Consider the following 20,423-nt stretch of genomic DNA (forward strand, 5'->3'; position numbering starts at 1 on the left):
TTTTTATACAGGTGAAGTGACCTTATCTTGTTGAGGATAAAAAATAGGCAAAAAATACTTTTCAGAGACTTTATTTTTAAGATTGATACGCTTGAATCGTCGACTTATTTTTCTAATTATATAAGTTTGGAGAGCAGCCTCGTTCCCAGGTTGTTTTGCCTTCGCTTTGTAATAACAAGATTGTTTCAAGATATATCTGATTCGAAGGTAAAACCATTTTAAATCAGAATTAATAGATATACTTTCGGGAATCTACGATTTAAAAATTCTGTATTAAATTTTCGCGAATAATCATTTTTGAAAGTTTTGCGAGACAAAATTTTTGCGAAAAAAGACCAAAAATCACTAAATTTGCGCGCAAAGGTTTCTCCGATTAAATTACTCACGTTTGCACCAATGAAACAAACTAAAATGGAGTGAATAATGTCAGTAGAATTTCTAAATGACGCTCTAACCTAATTTCTCTCGGTGGGTAATGTGCAAGAAATAAAAATTAAAAATAATCAAAAGTTTTTTATTTCTTATCAGATATATTTATATCAGAACACGTGAGTAGAACATAGATATACCTAATTTGGAAAAACTAAATTCAAGGTTTTAATCTCAAAGAGTTCTGGGGACGAGGATGGGGTTTGCTTATCTCGGTTAGGCTACTGTGTCCCCAGGGTCTCTTGGCCCCCTGAGCCTGAATATAGTGTGTTGCGTTGGACCACGTTTGTCGTGTATGTCGTATATACTTCTGATAGTTGACCCTCGTGCTGCGTATAAGATGCTCCTTATTTACAAAAAAAACCAGCGTGTCTGTTTATTAAAATCTTTATTTTTGTCCCACTCCTGTTACCAGGAGGGAAGCTCTTCTTTGCTGTGGGAACAACGGTCTTCGATGTCGCGTTCGAAAAAGGACTGGTAACAAATTTGGCAATCTGTTTTTCTGAGAAATACAACTTTCCCGCACCTTTGCCCGTACATCGTAACCAGCCAAATAAAAATGGAAGACTTTGTAGCGGCAGTCAAAGTTTTTTCTCAAGATAAAAATTGGACCGAATTAAAGGTTTATATCAACGAATCTGCTTCCTTAATAGCAAAGAATGCTTCAAAGATCGACTCTGCATTATCGGCTCTTAATCCTGCCGAGCAAACACTCGGATATCTGGGTCTAATGTAAGTTTTTACCATTGGCATTGCTCCTTTTTACCCCCAAAAAGATGAAAATAAAATTTGAATTTTTATGTGGATATTTCATGTGTAATATTATTAGGAAAACCCATCAAGTGTTTCCAATGGTTAATCTTGCTGTCATAAATGTACATCCTCTACCGGTCTGTTTAACGAACCAGCCACATAGGGCTACCATAAAAAATTGTTATGTTCGTGTTCTCCAAACGACTCTAAAAATCTTTTTTCAAATCATTTTTGCAGGGTCTTCAGTACGCGAATATAACATATTTCTGATGGTGGCCTAGCTAAACAACTTTCTCATGGCACGCTTCATATAATTTTTCTGTGAAGGGGGTGAGGGAATGTTTAAGTGGTTCTTCAAAAATTATAGAAGCTTTTGGGGCGAGTTAGGCGGACGTCACAAATATTTGGTGTTTGAATCATTTGAGCACCAAAAATAGAGTCGGCTGGTCAGTCGGCGAATGATAACTCAAAAATTTAAAAAATTGTATCTAACCAGCCAGCCATTCACATGCGCAATTAAATTGCCAATATTTAATGATAACTTTGGCACCTCGTTTAAATAGAGTTTCCACGTGCCGTTCTCTGACCCTTTTTGACCTATTAAAGGGAAGCACAATAATTGCCGGTAATCGCTGTGGGGAGATAACAAGAGTATGATATATTTTTTTGTCATTTTAGTTTTTCCGACTCAGTATATCAAAAATTTCGATTAAAAGTTAGGGTCGACCGGTCGGATTACACCAAATATTTGTGACATCCGCCTTAGACATTCAAAAAAACTCAAAATTTAGCCTGATTCAGCATCAATATTAAAAATGAAAATAAAAACTTTTTGGTTGTAGTAAAGCACCTACTTTTGATCTGAGAACCCTACTGGAACCTTACTAAGTCAGGAAAAAAGAAGTTTATGTCAACAGTACTTTGTCTATCGAAAAGAATTACATGGGCTAGATATGCCTTCCTAGTAAGTGTTCAATAACCGTTTATAATATAACAGCAAGACTTCAAGCCTTGATTTTAAAAGTCCTGCATATAATTTTGACTAAAACATAATGGCAGATCATGAAAGTATAAAGAGGAGGAGATACTCAAAGCATCCATGTAATCCTATTTAAATTTCTATTGAAAGTGATGTCCTTTGAAACTGGGTATGCACAGATTTGTTGGACTCTTTTTTGAAGATCAATTTAAATTTGTGAGGGGATGTGAGTTGATTCTATCTGGTCTTTGCTGAGGATGTTGAAGATTTTACACTATGAAGTTCTTGAATAACATGACTGCACATAATTCCATTAAGTAAATGGCATGTAAAAATTGCTGCCATATTTGCAACCAATTTTATGGAGTATACACTTTACAACAGCAAAAAAATGCATTTATTGTATTTTCATTACAGTAAAAAGCGCCCATACTTGTTATAAATCTTTTTTTTTCGTTTTGCTTATTCTAATTATTTAAATATTCTTCAAGACTACAATTGATTGTTTCCATGTTTAAATGAAGAATTCTGTGTCTGCGGTATTACAAAATTAAATTTTACAGAGGTAAAAATAGTAACAAAGATCCTTTTTCCCAGTACACTACACGGGGGCTGCTGTGTTTTGACATAGCTGGAATATTAACCTATGAACAAATTGTAAGTGAGGTTGTTAATTAAACTGCTTGTGGGACAAGCAATATTTAAATGTAAATTACATTAGGGGTATCTATAAATTACTTAGGGGAAGGAATGAGATTTAAGGCAAGCAAGGGGATACAAATGGGGTGAGGGCTTCATTAGTATAAGTACGCACTTTGACCTTCTATAATTTCAAGTTTTACATTTTTATGTCTCCTTTAATTATGTAAAAACAAGTCCTTGATAGAAATAGATAAAATTATTTCACTCACTGTACTGTAAAGATTTTATAGGATGAGATGTTTTTTGCAAGTGTTTAATAAACAGTTTAGAAAATTGAATATTAAATATCCGATATTAATGATATTTTTAGAGATCCCAAGGTACTTTTAAAAGTTGCGTTTACTTAAAAGATTTGTATGAGAAATTCCCATCTTTTCTTCTCCACAATAGGAATGTGCAAATTAATTTTATTAGTATCTCAATAAAAAAATTATTTTGTAAAAGAAGATATTGTAAAATAATCATTTTTTAAAATAAGAAATATTCTTTGAACCTAAGAAATAAAGTTTATTAAGCATTTTCTTAAGAATTTTCATTAAGTTTATAAAAAAGCATATGTAGATCGCCATAAGGCTTTAAAAAATAATGCAATTGAACTATTGTCAAAGGTTGTAGTCTCTTAAGTTTTTAAAGCTAACCGCCATTTACCCCACTTTTAAATACCTTATTCTCCACTGTTGCTTAATTTTCATTTAAAAAGACGATGGAAATCCAATTTAGTGAGTCTCCCAGCTCCTGTGTGAGATTGCAAATATAAACTAGTTGCAATTTTAACAGTAGACAGTGGTGTATATTTCTTTTTTAATGCAGTAAACAAGTTCACTTATAATGACTTTCTGCATTTTGATTATGTAGCAAAAATGGGGTTGTCTGAGGGGTTGTAACAGTAAAAATTAAATATGTAAGAAAGGGGTGAAGGAGCGTGAGAGAGTAGGGTAAATATTTGCAATTAAATTTGTATTCTAAACAAGGTTATTCCAACAAAATTTAATTGCAAACAGAAAGGCTTAGAGCAAAAGTTACACCATCTTGATATATGTCAACATTTGTTGTTACTAAAACTTGACATAGCAGCATATTTTAGAGGCACAAAGATGTCAAAAAGCAAAACATAAACATTTTTAAAAAAAATATAGGGACTTGTTAAACAACTTTTGAAGCTCTATCTTGGGACCCTTTGAAAGTAAAATGAAGTACAACCCTATAGATAATTTACTTTTATCCTCAGGCTTTTCACAAATTTTTGAATTGTCTGAAAACTGTACAACACTAGTAAAGAGAGGGTGGGGGAGGGCTTTGAGGTTGAAAATTTGATAGATCTAAGTACATTGTGTTTGCCTTGTTAAAGAACACTAGGAATTCATATTGAACTTCTTCCATTGCCTTAAAAATTCCTTATCTCAATGTTTAGATTGTATAAAGTATCACTGCCAAATTGTGGTGACTTTGAATTGCTGTTCAATCAGATACAAAAATTAATTGAAGTTGGTTGCAAGAATCAACTGCAGCAGGGTGTTGATAAATGTAAGTTCTTCTAGGTTTATCTTTCAACATGCTTTTACTGGATAAAAGAAAATATTAATTAATTAATTAATTAATTAATTAATTAATTAATTAATGGTATTGACTATACAGTGTTGTAAACATGTTGTTTTATCAAACTCATAGCAATGGTACTGATTTTTACATGGATTTTAATTTTCATGGATGATTTTTGTTAAAAAGGCAGGTATTAATATTTGCAATCGATGTAAAAATGTTGTTAAATAGTTTTAAAAGAAGCCAATTTTGAATAAAACAAAACAAGTACAAGTACAAGGCTAAACGCCTTGTAATTGTTTTAATGAAATTGGGCTGACTGACATTTCTTGTTTTTTTCCAAGGATATTAATTTTTGGGAATGTTACCTTGAATAGTTAAATGTAGTTTTTGCGAAAATAATTAAATAATTTGCGAAAAAGTGGAAAATATAAATAAAATGTGAAATTTTTGCTTTGTAAAAATAAATTTAATACTAACACAATAGCAAATAAATTAACGTGATTATAGATTGGCAGCCTGAGCATGCTTGATGAACACCAAGCTTTTACCATCCCCTCCTTATTGAAGCATATATGTCCAATATTTGAAGAACAAATCATTTTATGGTTGAAGAAGTTAATTAATTACGTGAAGGAAATATTATGTGTTGATATGTAATTTTTTTTATTTCATTTAAAAAGGGAATTAAATATTTAGGATAACAAAAAAGACAAACTCCCAGTTCGCTTTTTTCTAATACTTAATGCTATTTATTATTTTAAATTGTTAACAGTCTGGATTTTTCAAGCGGGCAATACTTGTTTTTAGGCATTCTGATTGGCTTAGCGCCCTTGACAACGGGTCGATATTTTGCGGTATTGCCCGTCGTCAAGAAAAATGGTAGCTTAAAATGTAAACAAACACGAATAACAAATCTTAAGAAGCATTGGAAATGATTATTTATCTAACTCCTACAATGCATTTATCGATAAAAACATTTTCGAAGGATAGAAACAACAACAAGGTCAAGTTTAACAGTTAAAATAACCAGATTCAACAAAATTTTGTCTGGATGCTTCTTCAACATGGCTAGTTAACTAGCTACATTGTCCATAAAAAACGATGCTGATATCCAGTTTTATTAAAAATACTAAATAGAGGGCGACTAAATCATAACAAATACTTCTTCTCTCATTTTCAGACTCGTTCCTTTAGCTTTGTGGTTACCAAGTCAATATAAAGCTCGTTGAAGCCCATGTTTTTCTGGGCTACCTAGCTAGTTAAAAAAATTACTTCAATATTCGCCGTAACTATATTTTAGCTCCGCATTCAACTTTACACATTATTCTGTACGTGTAGAACATGGTAATGTTTTGTTTACAAAGTTTTATTCTTTAGGAATTTTCGAATTCTAAATATAATTTTTGTTTTTAGACAGGACTGTTTCGAATTTTGACCTCGAGTGTTAACAAAAGTAGTGCTAGTGAATTATATTATAAGAACACTAAACTAAAATTCCTTTTTTTTATTTTTATCTAACTTAGACGGTTAAAAAATACAATAATAACCAATTACCCCGTGCTGTACCGAAAATATCGCCCTCGGTCATTGCACCGACCTCGCAAGCTCGGTCGGCATATAGACCTCAGCTGATATTTTGCGGTTCAGCCCGGGGTTATCAGTTATTATTGTATTACTAAAACATATCTATTTTAAAGTGCTGGCTTAAAGTGTTGGGGGCGTAGACAAGCTGAGAAAGATGGAGGGGATGATCCTTTATAGGTACACAATGTAGACTCATATTTTTCATGTGGATTTATATTCCTGAACTGATTCATTACCAAATCTACCCAACAAGCCATTTTTTTTACCTCAAACACAGCCAAACCCTTTATAAACCTAATCAAGCCAACTGACTTACGCAAAGGGTAAAATGAAAACTTGAATTTATTTTTTCCACCTGCCATTAGCCCACCTGCACACCAACCCAGAAAAATTGTAATTTGTTTTTTTCTTCTGTTTTTAGTTTGCTATGTCTGCCACTTCCTTACAAATTGTCTGATTGAGCAAAAAAAGGTAAAATTAACAGGTTTAAGAGTGCTGTTGAAAACATTGTGTTATTTCTTATTATTAAAAGTTTTATTTATTAATATTACATCTAAAAAAAGAATGTCTTGATGCATGTGTCTGCTCTCACATAAGTAATACATTTTAAATGGTAAAGTGGATTTTATAGTATTTATTTTGACAATTTCTTTCACCTGTCCCAATTTGCAGAGTTACATTTTGCATGGCTGTTTTTATTACGAAGGCGGTTTTTTTGTCTTTTAAAAAGGGTAGGGAACACAGAAAAAATACAAGAACAATACAATTCTAAATTTAAAGGTTTTATTAATTGCATCAGATAAAATAAAAATAAACAGATAAACTTGCATAGAAATTAGAAATTTTGCTGAATTTATTTTTAAAGTTTACTGCTTTTTCAAGAGTTTTTAAAGAATTAAGTTTTTTGGGGGAAACCTTGAAAATTAATTCTACAACAGTGATGCTTTGTATATAAGGAATAGTGTGCTAGCTTTAAGTTGTGACATGTGATGAGGATGTGTTGCGTCCAAATATTTTAATATCAAGCCTGCTTTTTAAAAGGAAACTTTTTGCCAGTCATATCAAAACATTGAATATTGTACTGCAGAATGACAGTTATAAAATTAACAGTTTTAAAATCATATATTATTGGCAATATTTGAAATGCCTTGGTGGTTCATATTATGTCAATTTTGTTGTTTCATAGCGTGTATTTATCCCTCTTAGACTTTCAGGGGTATTCTACTAATGTCAGAAGCAATATTAAAAGCACAAAATCACCCATCTGAGCTCATTTCTATACATGCTGATCTGTTTCAGGTATAAAATTTGTTGTTGTTATCACAGGTTAAGTAAATGTATTTTTCTTGTCTATTTCTTACTGCCTATACCGATAATAACAGACTTTTCTTTTTGACAAAACAATGATATTTTAAGTTGCATTTAGGGGACACTTTATCAGTGTTTTTGCACTGAACTATGTTACTGACAGCTATCATTTCTTTGTATTTTGTGGTCTTCTCTTGACAGATTGATGGCTTGCTGCTATTTTGTAAGAGATAAGGTACCTATCATCAACATCGATTCACATCTTACATTGTTCGTACATTTGTTTTGATCTTCCAGGAGGCAGTTTCACATGATTTATAATCTGTTGTTTGTTTCTATACTTGTGAGATAATTCGGAGCAACTGATTCTATAGACGTTTATAAAAAAACTTGTGTCTTTTAATGGTAATTCTGACTGATGTTAAAAGCCTTTTTTATAGTTTTTATTGTCTCTTGCAAAATATGATATGTTTCTTTAATGATGTGAAGATAAACAATGTATATATAAACAATGCAGTTTATACTGGTGATAGTTTATGGCTTCTCTTTTCTGCTCAAGAAATCAAACATCATTGGTCTATTAAGTGACATGAGAAATCAAGACTCAAATCAGTGTGTGACTCCAAATCTTTTAATGCAGTAGAACACTTGTAGAAATAATTCATAATATAAAACTTAAAAATCCGAAGATTAGCAGAAATGATACTTCACTACCAAATATAGACTTTAAAAAGTCAATAATTTCTAAATATAAATGACATAATTATTAGCCAATTATATTCCAGTATTGTCCATAGTCTGTCTTTAAAACCTTCCTATTTCTGAGTTGTATTTTTATTATTTTTGAACCTTAATAGTTATGCCTCGCATCAAAATGTCTGAAGCCTGCTGTCAAATTTCTGAATATCGATGTAACTGATGTCAACAACGAGGTACAGTTCGTTTGTTTAGAATAGAATTTTTTTAAATAATTTGTTATGCAGTTATCTCCCGGTAACTCGAAACTTGGATAACTCGAACATTCGTTAACTCGACCCTTTTTTCGTCCCCCCCCCCCTGACGCTAATTTCTTTGGATAACTCAAACTTTTTACTTGAGAAAAGGAAGAGACTAGATAAATGTCAGATTTTAATTTTTTTTTTAACTCCTGATGTAATATTGATACATAATGTTGTCTGTCAAGGAAAATTTAATTTACAGGAGACTTACATGCCTTTTTCATCACCGAGACTGCACCTTTTCCCGGTAACTGTTTCCCCAATTTTTTGAAAAAATCGCTTTAACTCGGACTATAATCTCATCTTGGGAACTATAATCTCATTTTGGAAATTAAATTCGACTAACGTTTAACTCGGTCCCTTCCTTGGGACCAAGCCTTCTCTCTCTAGTGGCCTAGTAGAAGAGTGCTTAGAATCCATACAGGCGGCCATTATTTTAATCCCTGATTAGAAAATAAATCCGAGGTGACAAATTTTGTTCAATTTTCTAATGAAGGCTAGTTTATATATCTTTTTGAGTTTCTGAAAAAGCATTTTTGCGAAGGTTTTTGCGAAAAAAACTTTCGCGATTTAGCTTTTGCGATTCTACGAAATTAATTTTTTTTGCGTAAAAGAACTTTTGCGGTTCACAATTGACCTTACTTTTTGCGGGACTAAACCAAAAATTTCGAAAACCACGAAAGTTTATTCTGTAAACACTTTTTTCCGTTAAAGTAGAAAATGCTCCCTTATCCGAAATTTTTTATATTTTTTATTGTATTTGTAGGCTGTAAAGGAAGTTTTGTGAGTAAACTTTAAGTAACTTTAAAAGCTGGAGCTCGCAAATTGTGAAAAGGAAACCAAAAAACAGTTTTGAAGTATTACAATACTAAAAATTAGTTGACTAATAAAAAACTTTTTGTACGGGGAAACGTAGGAACCTATTAAATTATTGCACTAAGAATAATCCGCCCATTCTAAAACGAGAGTTAAATGTGCCAGGACTCGTGGTACCCTCTTTTGAGGTTCCTTGGTTAGTAATCGAGTCAAGAATGATATGCTAAATTTCTCACCATAGTTCGATCATTTCGATGCAAAGACATTTCTTCTCTACTACTATTACGGGGGAATGATTTATTTGGCGCTAAAAGAATACCACAAAGCACTTTTCTTCTTCCAAACTGTAAGTTATATTTTTATATTGTTTGTTTTTATAAGTTGAATTTAGAATTTATAAATCCCTGGGTATTTGCATTTTTTTATTTGAATATTTATTTACTGTGCAAGAGCCGTGGTCACACTGAGGACAGTGTGACCACGGCTCTTCTAAAATCCTCCAAAGTTTTAAAAAAAACTCTTCTAAAGTCCTCTATTGTCTTCTAAAAAGTTGAAAATGTGACCAAATCTCCTCTTTAACTCCTCTATTTTATTTCAGGTACACGCTGGTAATAGTTTGATAGTTTCACTATTGTGTTACAGAGATTTTACATTTGTTATAGTGATCTGTTAAGTTCTATCCTTCATGTTAGCCATACGTCCCTCATCAAAAGCTTTATTTTAATTGTTTTTAATCAGTTATCCTGATACCTTCGTAAAACACTTGAAAAATCAGAAATTAACAAAAAAAAGTTGATCCTCTAAAATCCTTTTTTTCTTCAATTTTATTTTCAATTTTGCGAAAAATATCCTCTAAATTCAGTGCAAAATCTCCTTTAAAATCCTCTTTTCCTTGAAAACATTTTTGTTGCTACCCTGTTATTTGTTGTCTGAACTTTAGATTTAGCTAGTTTTAATTTTTAGAAACTTTTCTTTTTAAAAATCACCTCAGATCTCTTTTCTTTGTGTTTTTCATCGTTCAAAGAAAAGATTTAAATGCCTTAGATTTGCTTGCTTATGGAAAGATGAGATTAATTTATTCTTTAGCAGGATGAAATAGATATTAGAATCAGGGGCAAGCTTAAATTGTTCTAATCAATTTAACTAACAGAGCTAAGATGTTTTTAAAGTAATATTTCTGTTTTTATATTTAGACTGTCACTACCCCCGCGATGGTTGTTAGCCACATCATGCTTGAAGCTTACAAAAAATATTTACTCGTGTCCTTATTTCTACATGGAAAGGTATGCTTTTGTTGCTTTTTAGGGGGGTGGGGGTCGTGTTGTAACGTGTCTGTTATGATATCACGCCTCGGCTGCACTTCTAAATACAAACATTGCCCCCCGGCTTAGAAGTATTATTAATCACGTGTAACTTGCCATATAAATGGCGCATTTCACAAAACATAGGTTGTGGTGGTGTTGTGATAATATATCTGACTTGTGGTTGTAGTTATAAGATTGATGGTTTAAATTCTCTCTTTAGATGAATTTTAAATACAGTGTCATCGGTCTATCTAGAATCGTCGACTGACTATTCACATCCAATTTTCATTTTCTCACAGGTTTAGTACAGGAAAGCTAAACCAAAAATAGTCTCATATAATGACGACTTTACATGGGTGTAAATAGCTTAAGTCTAAAAGATGCCAATTATTGCAAAATGTTTAAGCGCACTTGAAGGTTAAAAGAAGGTTGTTGTAATTGTGTAAAGCTTAGCTGTCAACTATCTGAGTGGAAATTAAACATGGTCTTTAGAATTTTATTTTTCTAATAAGCAATTTTACATGGAGCAAAGTTCAAATTATTATTATTATTATTATTATTATTATTATTATTATTATTATTGAAATTATTTACCCCTGATAACTCCTATTGGCACTGCTATCAACGAGGGTCCTGTGAAGGGGGTCCTACGGCATTTAAAGCTCCAAAAAGGATATATTCACACTTTTATAGCCTCTGGCATGACTCGGCCGGGGTTTGAACCCAAGACCTCCCGCGCTGGAAGCGGACGCTCTACCATGAGGCTACCAGTCGATTAAAAAAATTTACATTTTCACCATAAAAAATTGAATATGAAAATTGACTGTCCACCCTGTAACTTTTTGCAATTTTAAATTTTTTATTTCAACGCTGCGCACTTATTAGGTTGGTACGGTTATACTTAGCATTGTGTGCTCAATCTTTGGGTGCTCAATTATTTATTTGCGATGTATAAATAGAAGATGTAGGCATTCTCTCTTCTGCAATAGTGTTAAATAATTTATTTGTTTCGAATCGCATGAAAGGACAGTGGATGAATCAGTTGAAGCTGATTTGTGCTGTGTGAGAAAATAAATATTTAATTCAATTCCCTTCAACGAACCCACACATAATTCTATCAGTTCGCGTTTTTCTTATTTTAAAGTAAAAATGATCGAGATTTGATATTTCATATCAGGAATGTCGTTTTTAGCAAGTAATATCAAATCGTTGTTAGCTATAAAAATTAAAACTCGTCATGATAGCTACACTGACCAGGTCTCGAGAATAGCTGTCGCGAAAATGTTTATCGTCGCCAGTGTTGTGATGGGCATCGATTGGTTCCACGACACTGTTGCTTGCATGCCGCCGCAAGACACTACACTGTCAGATGACTTCATCCACAGCTCTTGCTGGATTAAAGGCTTTTACGTCTACCCTGACATGGCAAAGCACATGAGATCTTCCGGTTACTACGGCATTCCAAAAGATCTGAAAGATGACGGCGTTTGGAACACTACTGGTAGTTTGTGTTCAACAGAATCCACGATGACGTATATGCGGGCAGCTTGCGTGCCAATGCAGAAGCACTTCTTCACACAGTATCAGTGGATGCCGTTCTTTGTGTCGAGTTTGTCACTAGTGTTCTACATCCCGTATCTACTGTTTCGCGTTGCCAACACGGATATGATCAGCTTGAGGTTGAACTTGAAGAACACAACGGTAAGCTTTTTGTTTAATTGCCAACCTGATGTTATCCAATCGATATATCTCTATAATAGTATCTGTCGTCTGTGTCTGTTTGTCTGTCTATTACGGAAACACGAAATGCGATATATAAAGGACGGGCGTGGATTTTTTCACGGGTTGACGACTAGTTCATTATATTTTCCAACTTTTTTAAAATCGGCCGATTTTTTATTCAGCTTTGTGTTTCAGGTAGATGCTAACGTGGTTTTGAAGAATTACTTTAATCACGAGATCAACTCGGTAGCAAAGATGAGGCTCCGCATCTTTGTCAACCTCCTCATCAAATGTCTCTACGTCGTGGTCAACATTGGAAGTTTCGTCTTGCTAGATTTATTCTTGAACCATCATTATTTCAACTATGGCGTTCAATGGATACGTTGGGCTCGAGATAACACCTCCCTGAGTATGGATTTCGATCGTCGTACAGCCCCAACGCCTGGAAACGCCATGTTACCCACGTTTGGTATGTGCGATATACACGAAGCGCGACTGGACACTGTTAAGGCTTATAAAAACCGAGTAAAAATGATATGTGAAATATCATCGAACATTCTGTATCAATACGTCTTTCTGGTTTTATGGTTTGTCCTAATTATTTCCATAACTGCTTCATGTCTTGGTATTTTATTAAACATCGGTGGCCATGTGCTTACGATAGCTTGTTTTTGTAAGAACAGCAAAACGGCTAGATACGTGTATAAGTATCTAACGTTACGGGAGTGTGAGTATTTGGAATTCATACGTAGAAAGGACCTTGCATTGTACGGGGATGTGCTGCGACTACTTTATCAAAGCAAAGTAACCAAAGTCGTGGACAGAGAGAAGATGCTTGATGATGCCGACGGAGTGGAGGCGGACAGACTGGTACTGGCCAGTGCTCCATCGAATCACCCCACACCTTTAATGTTTAGAATGCATTCTATAGAAAGTAACATATGACATGCTATGCTGTTTAGGCTGTTTTGTACTGCTCTTGCTTTGGGTAACTTAATTGTAGGGAGGGGGTGGTTATTAATTGTATTCAAATCTATGATAGGGGTGGGTCTTAATAAATTGCAATTGGTTCAAATTAGGGGCCCATCAATCGCTGGGCATGTCAAAGAAAATTTGGTGTTGTCCTCTCTACAATTAGGTTGCAAGAGTAAGATTTCTGGAGATTCTATTGCACATGCGCAGATTCCACAAGTTAACTCTGACGAATAATTTTTTCAATGAAATGAAAAAACAGCTTCAGATGATAAAAATGCATATACTTTCGACTCATGATGTTTTTAAGCGAGTCAATACAACGTGTCATCTGATGAGAGGTTACTGAATTGTCTTTAAACATTTCAGATAACGAAGAGATATCATTATTCGACCGTGATATCTCAGATGTAGGGGTATTTTGATCCCAAGTCCTAAATTAACGAACCTTTACTTTTCACCTGGCGATGTGTTTAGAAGTTTGCTAGTGTTGAAATAATAATAAAAAACTTGGATTGCCGAAGTTTTTGGTTTTCTTGTTTTGCTCTCAAAGTTGGTATTTCCATGTGACATTCATGTTCTTAATTTGACATGTAATCTGTTATAGTATTTTAATATTGTTTTCTTATTTAATCTTTTTTTTAAGAGAAGAATTAAATTTATGAAACGGCTGACTCTCAACTACTCCACGCTTTTTAATTATGTTCGTGCTAATCCTGTTAAGGGCGAGGGGCAGGAGGGGGTGCAAGGGAGGGATTCTTAGGGGATACATTACCAGCTGCCGCTTTGGCTGAGCGTAACATTTTTCAGGCATTTTGTGAGTTTTTCTAATTTTGGTTGGAGTTTGTGATCAAAACGTTTGTATAGACATTTAGTGTATTATATAAATATTCATTACATCCGCCATATATTTTTTACTAGGGATAAGATACAGACTAGATTTCAAAGAAACATGGGTTTAGCAAAATGACGTCATTTCTGACCTCAATGACATCATTGGGTTGTTATCCTTACCTCGATTATTTTAAAACGCCATATTTATGTACATGTGTACTAAGTTTAACAACATAAGTTTAATATTTCTGGGAAAACGAGTCTTTTCCCCTTTCCCTTAAAATAAGAGATTTTCTTGCAGATGTGACGTCATTTTTTGGTGTTCTTAAAATTACTTTAAATGCGAAATGTGAAAAGAATATTTTGTATCCAGTCTACCTGATCTTCATGACGTCATCACTTGATATTTTACCTTGGATGTATTTGTATTAAGACATTTCTACAACCGTGTCAAATTTTCAGCAGCAATTCGGGATTTGACACTGGCGGACAGTTTATGCTTCGAACATCATGATAGGGTTAAGAAATTACTAGAAATATAATGTATTTGAACAAATTTATGTCATCATTTTGTGCCTTATGGAATGGAACAATCTTCGTGACGTATGTATGACTGTATGACGTGCTTTTTTGTTCACACGACCACAATTTCCATTCGAGGAGTGCGTATTGCCATATTTGAACTCTTTCTATGAAAAAAACCAACATTATTACATTCCGTCAATAACATTTTTCGATGTCAGTTCAACAAATTCAATGTTTTTTATCATGATAGATTCTTCCTCTACCAAAATACACTTCAGCAGTTGTGTCAAGATATATAAAGGTAATTCATGATTTTATTGTAGCCATGATTTTTGTTAAGAAGAACAGAATGTAGAGAAAATAGAAAAAAGACTATATGGAGAAAAAAAAGTTTCTTTAACTTTGAACCCCAAGAAAACTGTCGTAAAAATTCAAATTACTTCGCTTACAGCTTTACATAAATTTTCAATATTATTTAGGCAGAAAAATGGGTGCTATTAAAATAGCATCAGAGTTTTATGGTTTTCATCTATATTTTCTTATCTAAAATGAAATTATGTTTACCGTATGGTGTTTATTTTTGTAGCCATTGAGTTCACCGTATGTGGAGCTATCGGAAGCTTACAGTTCAATTGATCAAGATCAACTAAGAATGGTGGCTAATAAGCACCAAGCTGTATTTCAAAGGGTTAGTTTTTTGTAACTCACGGATGTTTGTTGTGCTGCTGTCCTTGTGAGCACCGCGAGGCTCTAGTCGGAACGTCAACGTTCATTTAATGTTGAATGTTGTTTTTTTTTGGTCATTTTTAAACGTCTTTTCAACGTCAAAAGTCGATGTGGCATAAATGTTGAATAAACGTGGCGTGCTAGAAACTCGTTTTCTTGATTTTCAGAAACATGTAACTTTACGTTTTACACGTTTAAATTTACCAGCTTCCTTTTTGTTGTTTACAGGTAAAAAAAGAAAGGAAATCGGCCTTGGTGACGGTTAAACGTTGTTTCTAATAATTAAAGAATTCTTTCATGTGTTTAGGACATCAATGTTGGACTGGTTAAACAAGTCATGTCTTCTTTAACCAAAAAACGCATACAAAAACTAACAAAGGTATTGTTTACTTGTTTGCTTGCTTGTTCGTTTGTTATTGTTTTTAATTGAGTCAATCTTGTATCTTCCTAGACTTTTTTAACGTTATCGTTGGTTGATATGGCAACACGTGTCAAACTATCTAATGCGAGAGAAGCAGAAGAATACTTGTTACAAATGGTCAGTATCTTAAACCTCAAAAGCGATGAAAAGTGTTCATTTTCATCAAGAAAAATAACAGTAGAATATATACGGTATTGTTGTATTGGCAGCGCATTCTGTTTAACAGGGCTCAAATAGTTCAGTACGGTCAGTAAAATTAAGGAATTACCAGTAATCTTTCCAGTCAGTAAAATCAGGGAATTACCAGTGATCTCTGCAGTCGGTAAAATCAGAGAATTACCAATGATCCGTACAGTCGGTAAAATCAGAGAATTACCAGTGATCTCTGCAGTCGGTAAAATCAGAGAATTACCAATGATCCGTACAGTCGGTAAAATCAGAGAATTAACAATGATCTCTGCAGTCGGTAAAATTATCAGGGAATAATATAACCATTTTTCTAATTTATAGAAAAAACAACAGCTTCATAAAACGGTGTAGACAGCTAAATAACTGAATGTGACATGATTGATGCCCACTGCAACGTTCACGGAACAATTCTTTCAGATATTAATTAAGTTTACTGAATTTTATAAGTAAAATATATGTTTCGACCAAGGAATTCTGGCTAATTTTTGTTATTTTCTCGACATTCAGTCTTCACTAAATATGGCAATAGATACTATTGGAGAAATTAATTCGCTAAATTTGTAGAAATGTTTAATAATTAGCTAACAATTGATTCTTTTCTTGTGATGTGTTTAATTTCAACACATTACTCTTACTGTCCATAATGCGTGAAAATAAATTTACGCAAAAGAATTTACATAGTGCACTTTGCCATAAATAAAAGTTGAAGTGCTGCCAAGAACACGACATTTTTGTTGTTGTTAGTTTGTATCGCCAAAATGTGAGCAGCTGGGGGGTAAATTCATTCAAATTTGATAACTTTGAAGGCGATGTGTACTTATTATTTTTTTATAAACAGATCGAAGATGGTACAATCCATGCGACGATCGATCAACCAGCCGGTATGGTTTCGTTCCACAACAATCCAGAACGATACAACACACCTGAAATGCTGGCAAAAATTGACCAAGAGGTAATTTAGAAGATTGTTCCAGAAAAAACTAAAATTCATACATAATCTTGGACAAACTTGGACAATATAAGACACGAGAAAGTTGTTTGTTGTTTGCCAAACAATTTTCTCGAGTCATTTTCTAGTTTACTAAGTTTTTTCATAGCGATTTTCTCTCTAAGGCAGCCACTTTCCTACTAGTGGAAGAAGATTCTTCACCATTTCCATTTACTTCACAAAGGACATCACCATTTTCGTTAGTAGCAGTGTCAAGATTAGTTTTTGCACGTGTTTGCATTTTCTTCTTATATTGTCCAAGTTAACTACGAACTTTTTCTTTTATAAAAATATGCTTTATAAGAATATCAGGCTGGTATTTTAGGTTAAAAACAATAGATCTATTGTTTAAAACACAAAAGAAAAATAAGAATAATAACCAGCCTGGTTATTATTCTGGAATTTTGGTATTATTATAAATAAAGAGCGTGTGAGGTTGCTATTATCTATATTATAATGCCCGTATACGTCCGTCCGTCCGTCTGTCTGTCTGTCTGTCACGCAAAATAGTAGCTTAGCTGCGCAAGTAGCGAGACGCACGCAATGCGGTATAAAAAGGACGGGCGAACCCGTGGATTTTTCCACGGGCTAACGACTAGTAATTTTCAAATTGCGTATGGTGCATTTGTCTATGATAGCTAATGAAGGACACGTTTTTTCTTTCTGGGTGTTTTATTGATACATTACTGTTATTTTTACCTATTTTTTCTTTTTACTATTTTGGAAATATGGGCTCCTTGATCTTTATGACGTAATATATTTACTCAAGTCGTAAGCATTCGTCGTTTCCTCTCTAATTCCCTAATGAAGATGTGTTTACTAATATAAAAAACGTTACATTTTTACATCTCAAAAACGTAAAAAAATAAAAATGTTTCTCTCCCAATTTTTTTTAAAAAAATTGTTAACGCCGATTTGTTTTCTTTAGATGAAAAAATGCATCCAGTTAAATGCCCGTTTGCAGAAAATGGACCAAGAATTTCAAGAGAAACCGCAGTACATCCAAAGGGTATGTTGTTTTGTGTCCGTAAACCGATTCGAGTCTAGGAGATAGTAACATTTTTTCTTCGTGGCGGATTTCTTACAATGTAGACCGAGATTTTTTAACATTATTGTGCAAGTTATTTTTTTATACAGTTGACCCCCGGTAACTCGAATTTTTAAGGAACCGAGGAAAACAGTTTGACTTAACAAATGATTTAGTTCAAACGTAAGCTCCCGTTAAATCAAATTTAGTCTAAAATGTGATTATAGTTCGAGTTAAAGCGATATTTGCAAGGAGTGAGGCAGCATTTCTTTGCGATGAAAAAGTCATGCAAGTCCCTTGTAAATTGAATTTTCCTTGACAGACAACATTGTCTATCTATATTACATCAGAAGTTAATAAAAACAATAAAAAATATGACATTTACCTAGTCTTTGAATTCCTTTCGTCGAGTAAAAAGTTCGACTTACCTTAAGAGATTATTCTCGAGAGGGACGAAAAATGGACTGATTTAATGAAAGTTTAAATTATCCGAGGTTCGAGTTACGCGGAGTTTTTTATAAGAAAGTATTAACGAAAGTTCAAGGGACCCAACAAAATGGTTGAAGATAAGGAAAGTTTGAGTAATCCGGTTTCCCAGTTCCGGGATGTAAATGTAATTGAATTATAATTTTAGAGGCTTTAAAAACACAATAATCCTTTAACTTGTGTAAGTTAAAAGATTATTGTTTTGAAATATCTAAACATCATTCAATTTTTATGTTAAAATTTTAAAAATATTTGTCCCTAACGTTTTATTTGACCTATCAAAAACCCGATTTAAGACCTTTTTTTGGTATAGGTGATGAACATGGTGCATATGGACGATCCTGGAAAGGCGGATGAAATAATGGGCTCATGACGATGCATCTATCCAGCGATTAGCATTTTCTGGCTTGTGTATGGAGGGAGATTGGGAATATTGTCAAATAGCGAAGGAAGTTTAAAAATATACTACATGCAATGTTGTATCACGAATTATAAGTTTAACGAGCAACTAAATCTTTATTGGGTTAAGAAAATGAATATAGGTGGCATGCTTTTTCGTTTTCTTTATCTTCAATTCTTACAACATGTGACTGCCGTGATTTCTTGAATGTAAGACGCTGTGTACGTGAAACTGTAGTTAAAGTCAGGCAAAGTAATATTCCACACCGCAACGAAACCTTGGTACTTTATTTTTGTGATGGTCCTGTAAAAGGGCGCATTTTTTTGTGTTTGTTACTTTTAAGCATGTGTGCTGATCAAAAACCGCACCAGTTGAAATTACACTTGGGTCAATTTGACTGAAGTGAACTTTACCTTAGGCGATAAAAACTCACATAGTCCTAAAAATACACCGTTGACCTAATTTGACTCCGTCCAATATGAGTACACTTTGGTGTAAACGCAACCTCGTCCCCAGAGTCTTGTGGCCCCTGAGCCGTTATTACGGAGTGGCCGCCATCAACTTATCAACAAGGCAAAATGCTCTGGAAACGAGGTTGGTGTAAACGGTCTCTAAAATAAAGTGTGTTTTTTGTTGTTGATTACAAAGTTTATTTTTAACTAAAAGTTAAAAATCACAATTGCGATACAAGTAAAATTTCAAAAATAACTACCTGTGGTACACCATTGTTATGGAGCTTCTTATATTTTTTCGTTAATTTTAAAAACTGCGGCAGAAACTGCAGCGAACTATACCCTTATCTAGTTCCACTCCAGTTTTAGTTCTAAACCTTTCTACTACAGGTAGGAGGAAGATATTCATGCCTGCCTTTTGTAAATTATTATGGTAGAGCAGTTTTTTAATATATTAAGAAAGAAAAAAAACCCAAGAAATCTAAGACAGATCCAAAATATATTCTTTCCTCGGTAAGCTTTCCAAATACCCAGGTCGGCATGTTAGCACTAATTCTAATTTATGCGATTGTGCTTACATCGTGTAACAATAGAACTATCAACATAATTTTAAAGCATAGACTACCGTGTCATTCAAAATGGGATGATCACGCTCAATTAGTAAACTGTCCACAAGTGTAAGTTTTAAATCATTGTAGTAGTAGGTGAAATGTCAGGCTATATTTTATTTTCTGTCGAAACATTTTTAAAAGGAAAGCGTCTTCGCATCAAAGAAAATAAATTTGCGTCTCTGATCATCTGTATAAAGTACTGTAATATGATACTCACTTTTTGGTAATTATATCCAAAAACTACTTCGGAATTTAACAACGAAAATTACGAAAAATTGACTGCAAAGTTTCTTATGACGAATTTACCAATTTTGCTATTTTTCAACATTGGATGATAAACTAGTGAAGCAGGATTTTAAACTGATAGTACACTTTCTGCTAAAATACGCGAAGCTTGGCACACTTTTCCTTGATATGTCTGGTGGGACCAAAATATCAAAGTCATAGGTTGCCATGGAAGTAAGCTATAATTTACAGACCAGATTCGAAATGTGTTAAAAAACCCTTCTAAACTTACTATTCAGTTGTTAGAAAGATCCAAAAAAAGGTGATAACAGTATTTGTTAAAAGCTTGCTAAACAATAAAGTGAAGTTACTTATATGGGTCTGTATTTTACATTATTTTTTCCAATGACTAAAACTGCATATTTGAATT

The 20,423-nt window shown here is 33.5% G+C and overlaps 2 protein-coding genes across 3 annotated transcripts; both read left to right on the forward strand.

Moving 5' to 3' along the window:
- Positions 1 to 956: 956 nt before the first annotated feature.
- Positions 957 to 18,853, forward strand: LOC130656524 (COP9 signalosome complex subunit 3-like). 2 transcript variants are annotated; one of them, XM_057459398.1, is made up of 14 exons: positions 958 to 1,161; positions 4,275 to 4,387; positions 6,411 to 6,460; positions 7,196 to 7,288; positions 8,155 to 8,229; positions 9,353 to 9,457; positions 10,305 to 10,394; positions 14,719 to 14,769; positions 15,055 to 15,156; positions 15,502 to 15,573; positions 15,646 to 15,732; positions 16,643 to 16,756; positions 17,721 to 17,801; positions 18,619 to 18,853. In XM_057459398.1, the coding sequence occupies exons 1-14, from the start codon at positions 989 to 991 to the stop codon at positions 18,676 to 18,678; spliced, it is 1,266 nt and encodes a 421-aa protein (XP_057315381.1). In that variant the 5' UTR covers positions 958 to 988; the 3' UTR covers positions 18,679 to 18,853. The 2 variants fall into 2 exon arrangements, with proteins under 2 accessions (XP_057315383.1, XP_057315381.1); XM_057459400.1 differs by lacking the exons at positions 16,643 to 16,756; positions 17,721 to 17,801; positions 18,619 to 18,853 and adding an exon at positions 16,126 to 16,377 and having other exon boundaries at positions 957 to 1,161.
- Positions 10,403 to 13,632, forward strand: LOC130656523 (innexin inx3-like). The gene is made up of 2 exons (XM_057459397.1): positions 10,403 to 12,116; positions 12,333 to 13,632. The coding sequence occupies exons 1-2, from the start codon at positions 11,595 to 11,597 to the stop codon at positions 13,080 to 13,082; spliced, it is 1,272 nt and encodes a 423-aa protein (XP_057315380.1). The 5' UTR covers positions 10,403 to 11,594; the 3' UTR covers positions 13,083 to 13,632.
- Positions 18,854 to 20,423: the final 1,570 nt, after the last annotated feature.

This window comes from Hydractinia symbiolongicarpus, chromosome 9 (assembly GCF_029227915.1).
Source record: "Hydractinia symbiolongicarpus strain clone_291-10 chromosome 9, HSymV2.1, whole genome shotgun sequence".
Classification (NCBI taxonomy): Eukaryota; Metazoa; Cnidaria; class Hydrozoa; order Anthoathecata; family Hydractiniidae; genus Hydractinia; species Hydractinia symbiolongicarpus.

Excerpts from the sequence above, each read along its gene's own strand:
- LOC130656524 (XM_057459398.1), top strand. The coding sequence starts at position 989 with ATGGAAGACTTTGTAGCGGCAGTCAAAGTTTTTTCTCAAGATAAAAAT. Across the intron at positions 1,162-4,274 it reads CTCGGATATCTGGGTCTAAT|ATTGTATAAAGTATCACTGC; the intron begins GTAAGTTTTTAC and ends CTCAATGTTTAG. Across the intron at positions 16,757-17,720 it reads TGGCAAAAATTGACCAAGAG|ATGAAAAAATGCATCCAGTT; the intron begins GTAATTTAGAAG and ends TGTTTTCTTTAG.
- LOC130656523 (XM_057459397.1), top strand. The coding sequence starts at position 11,595 with ATGTCGTTTTTAGCAAGTAATATCAAATCGTTGTTAGCTATAAAAATT. Across the intron at positions 12,117-12,332 it reads TGAACTTGAAGAACACAACG|GTAGATGCTAACGTGGTTTT; the intron begins GTAAGCTTTTTG and ends TTTGTGTTTCAG.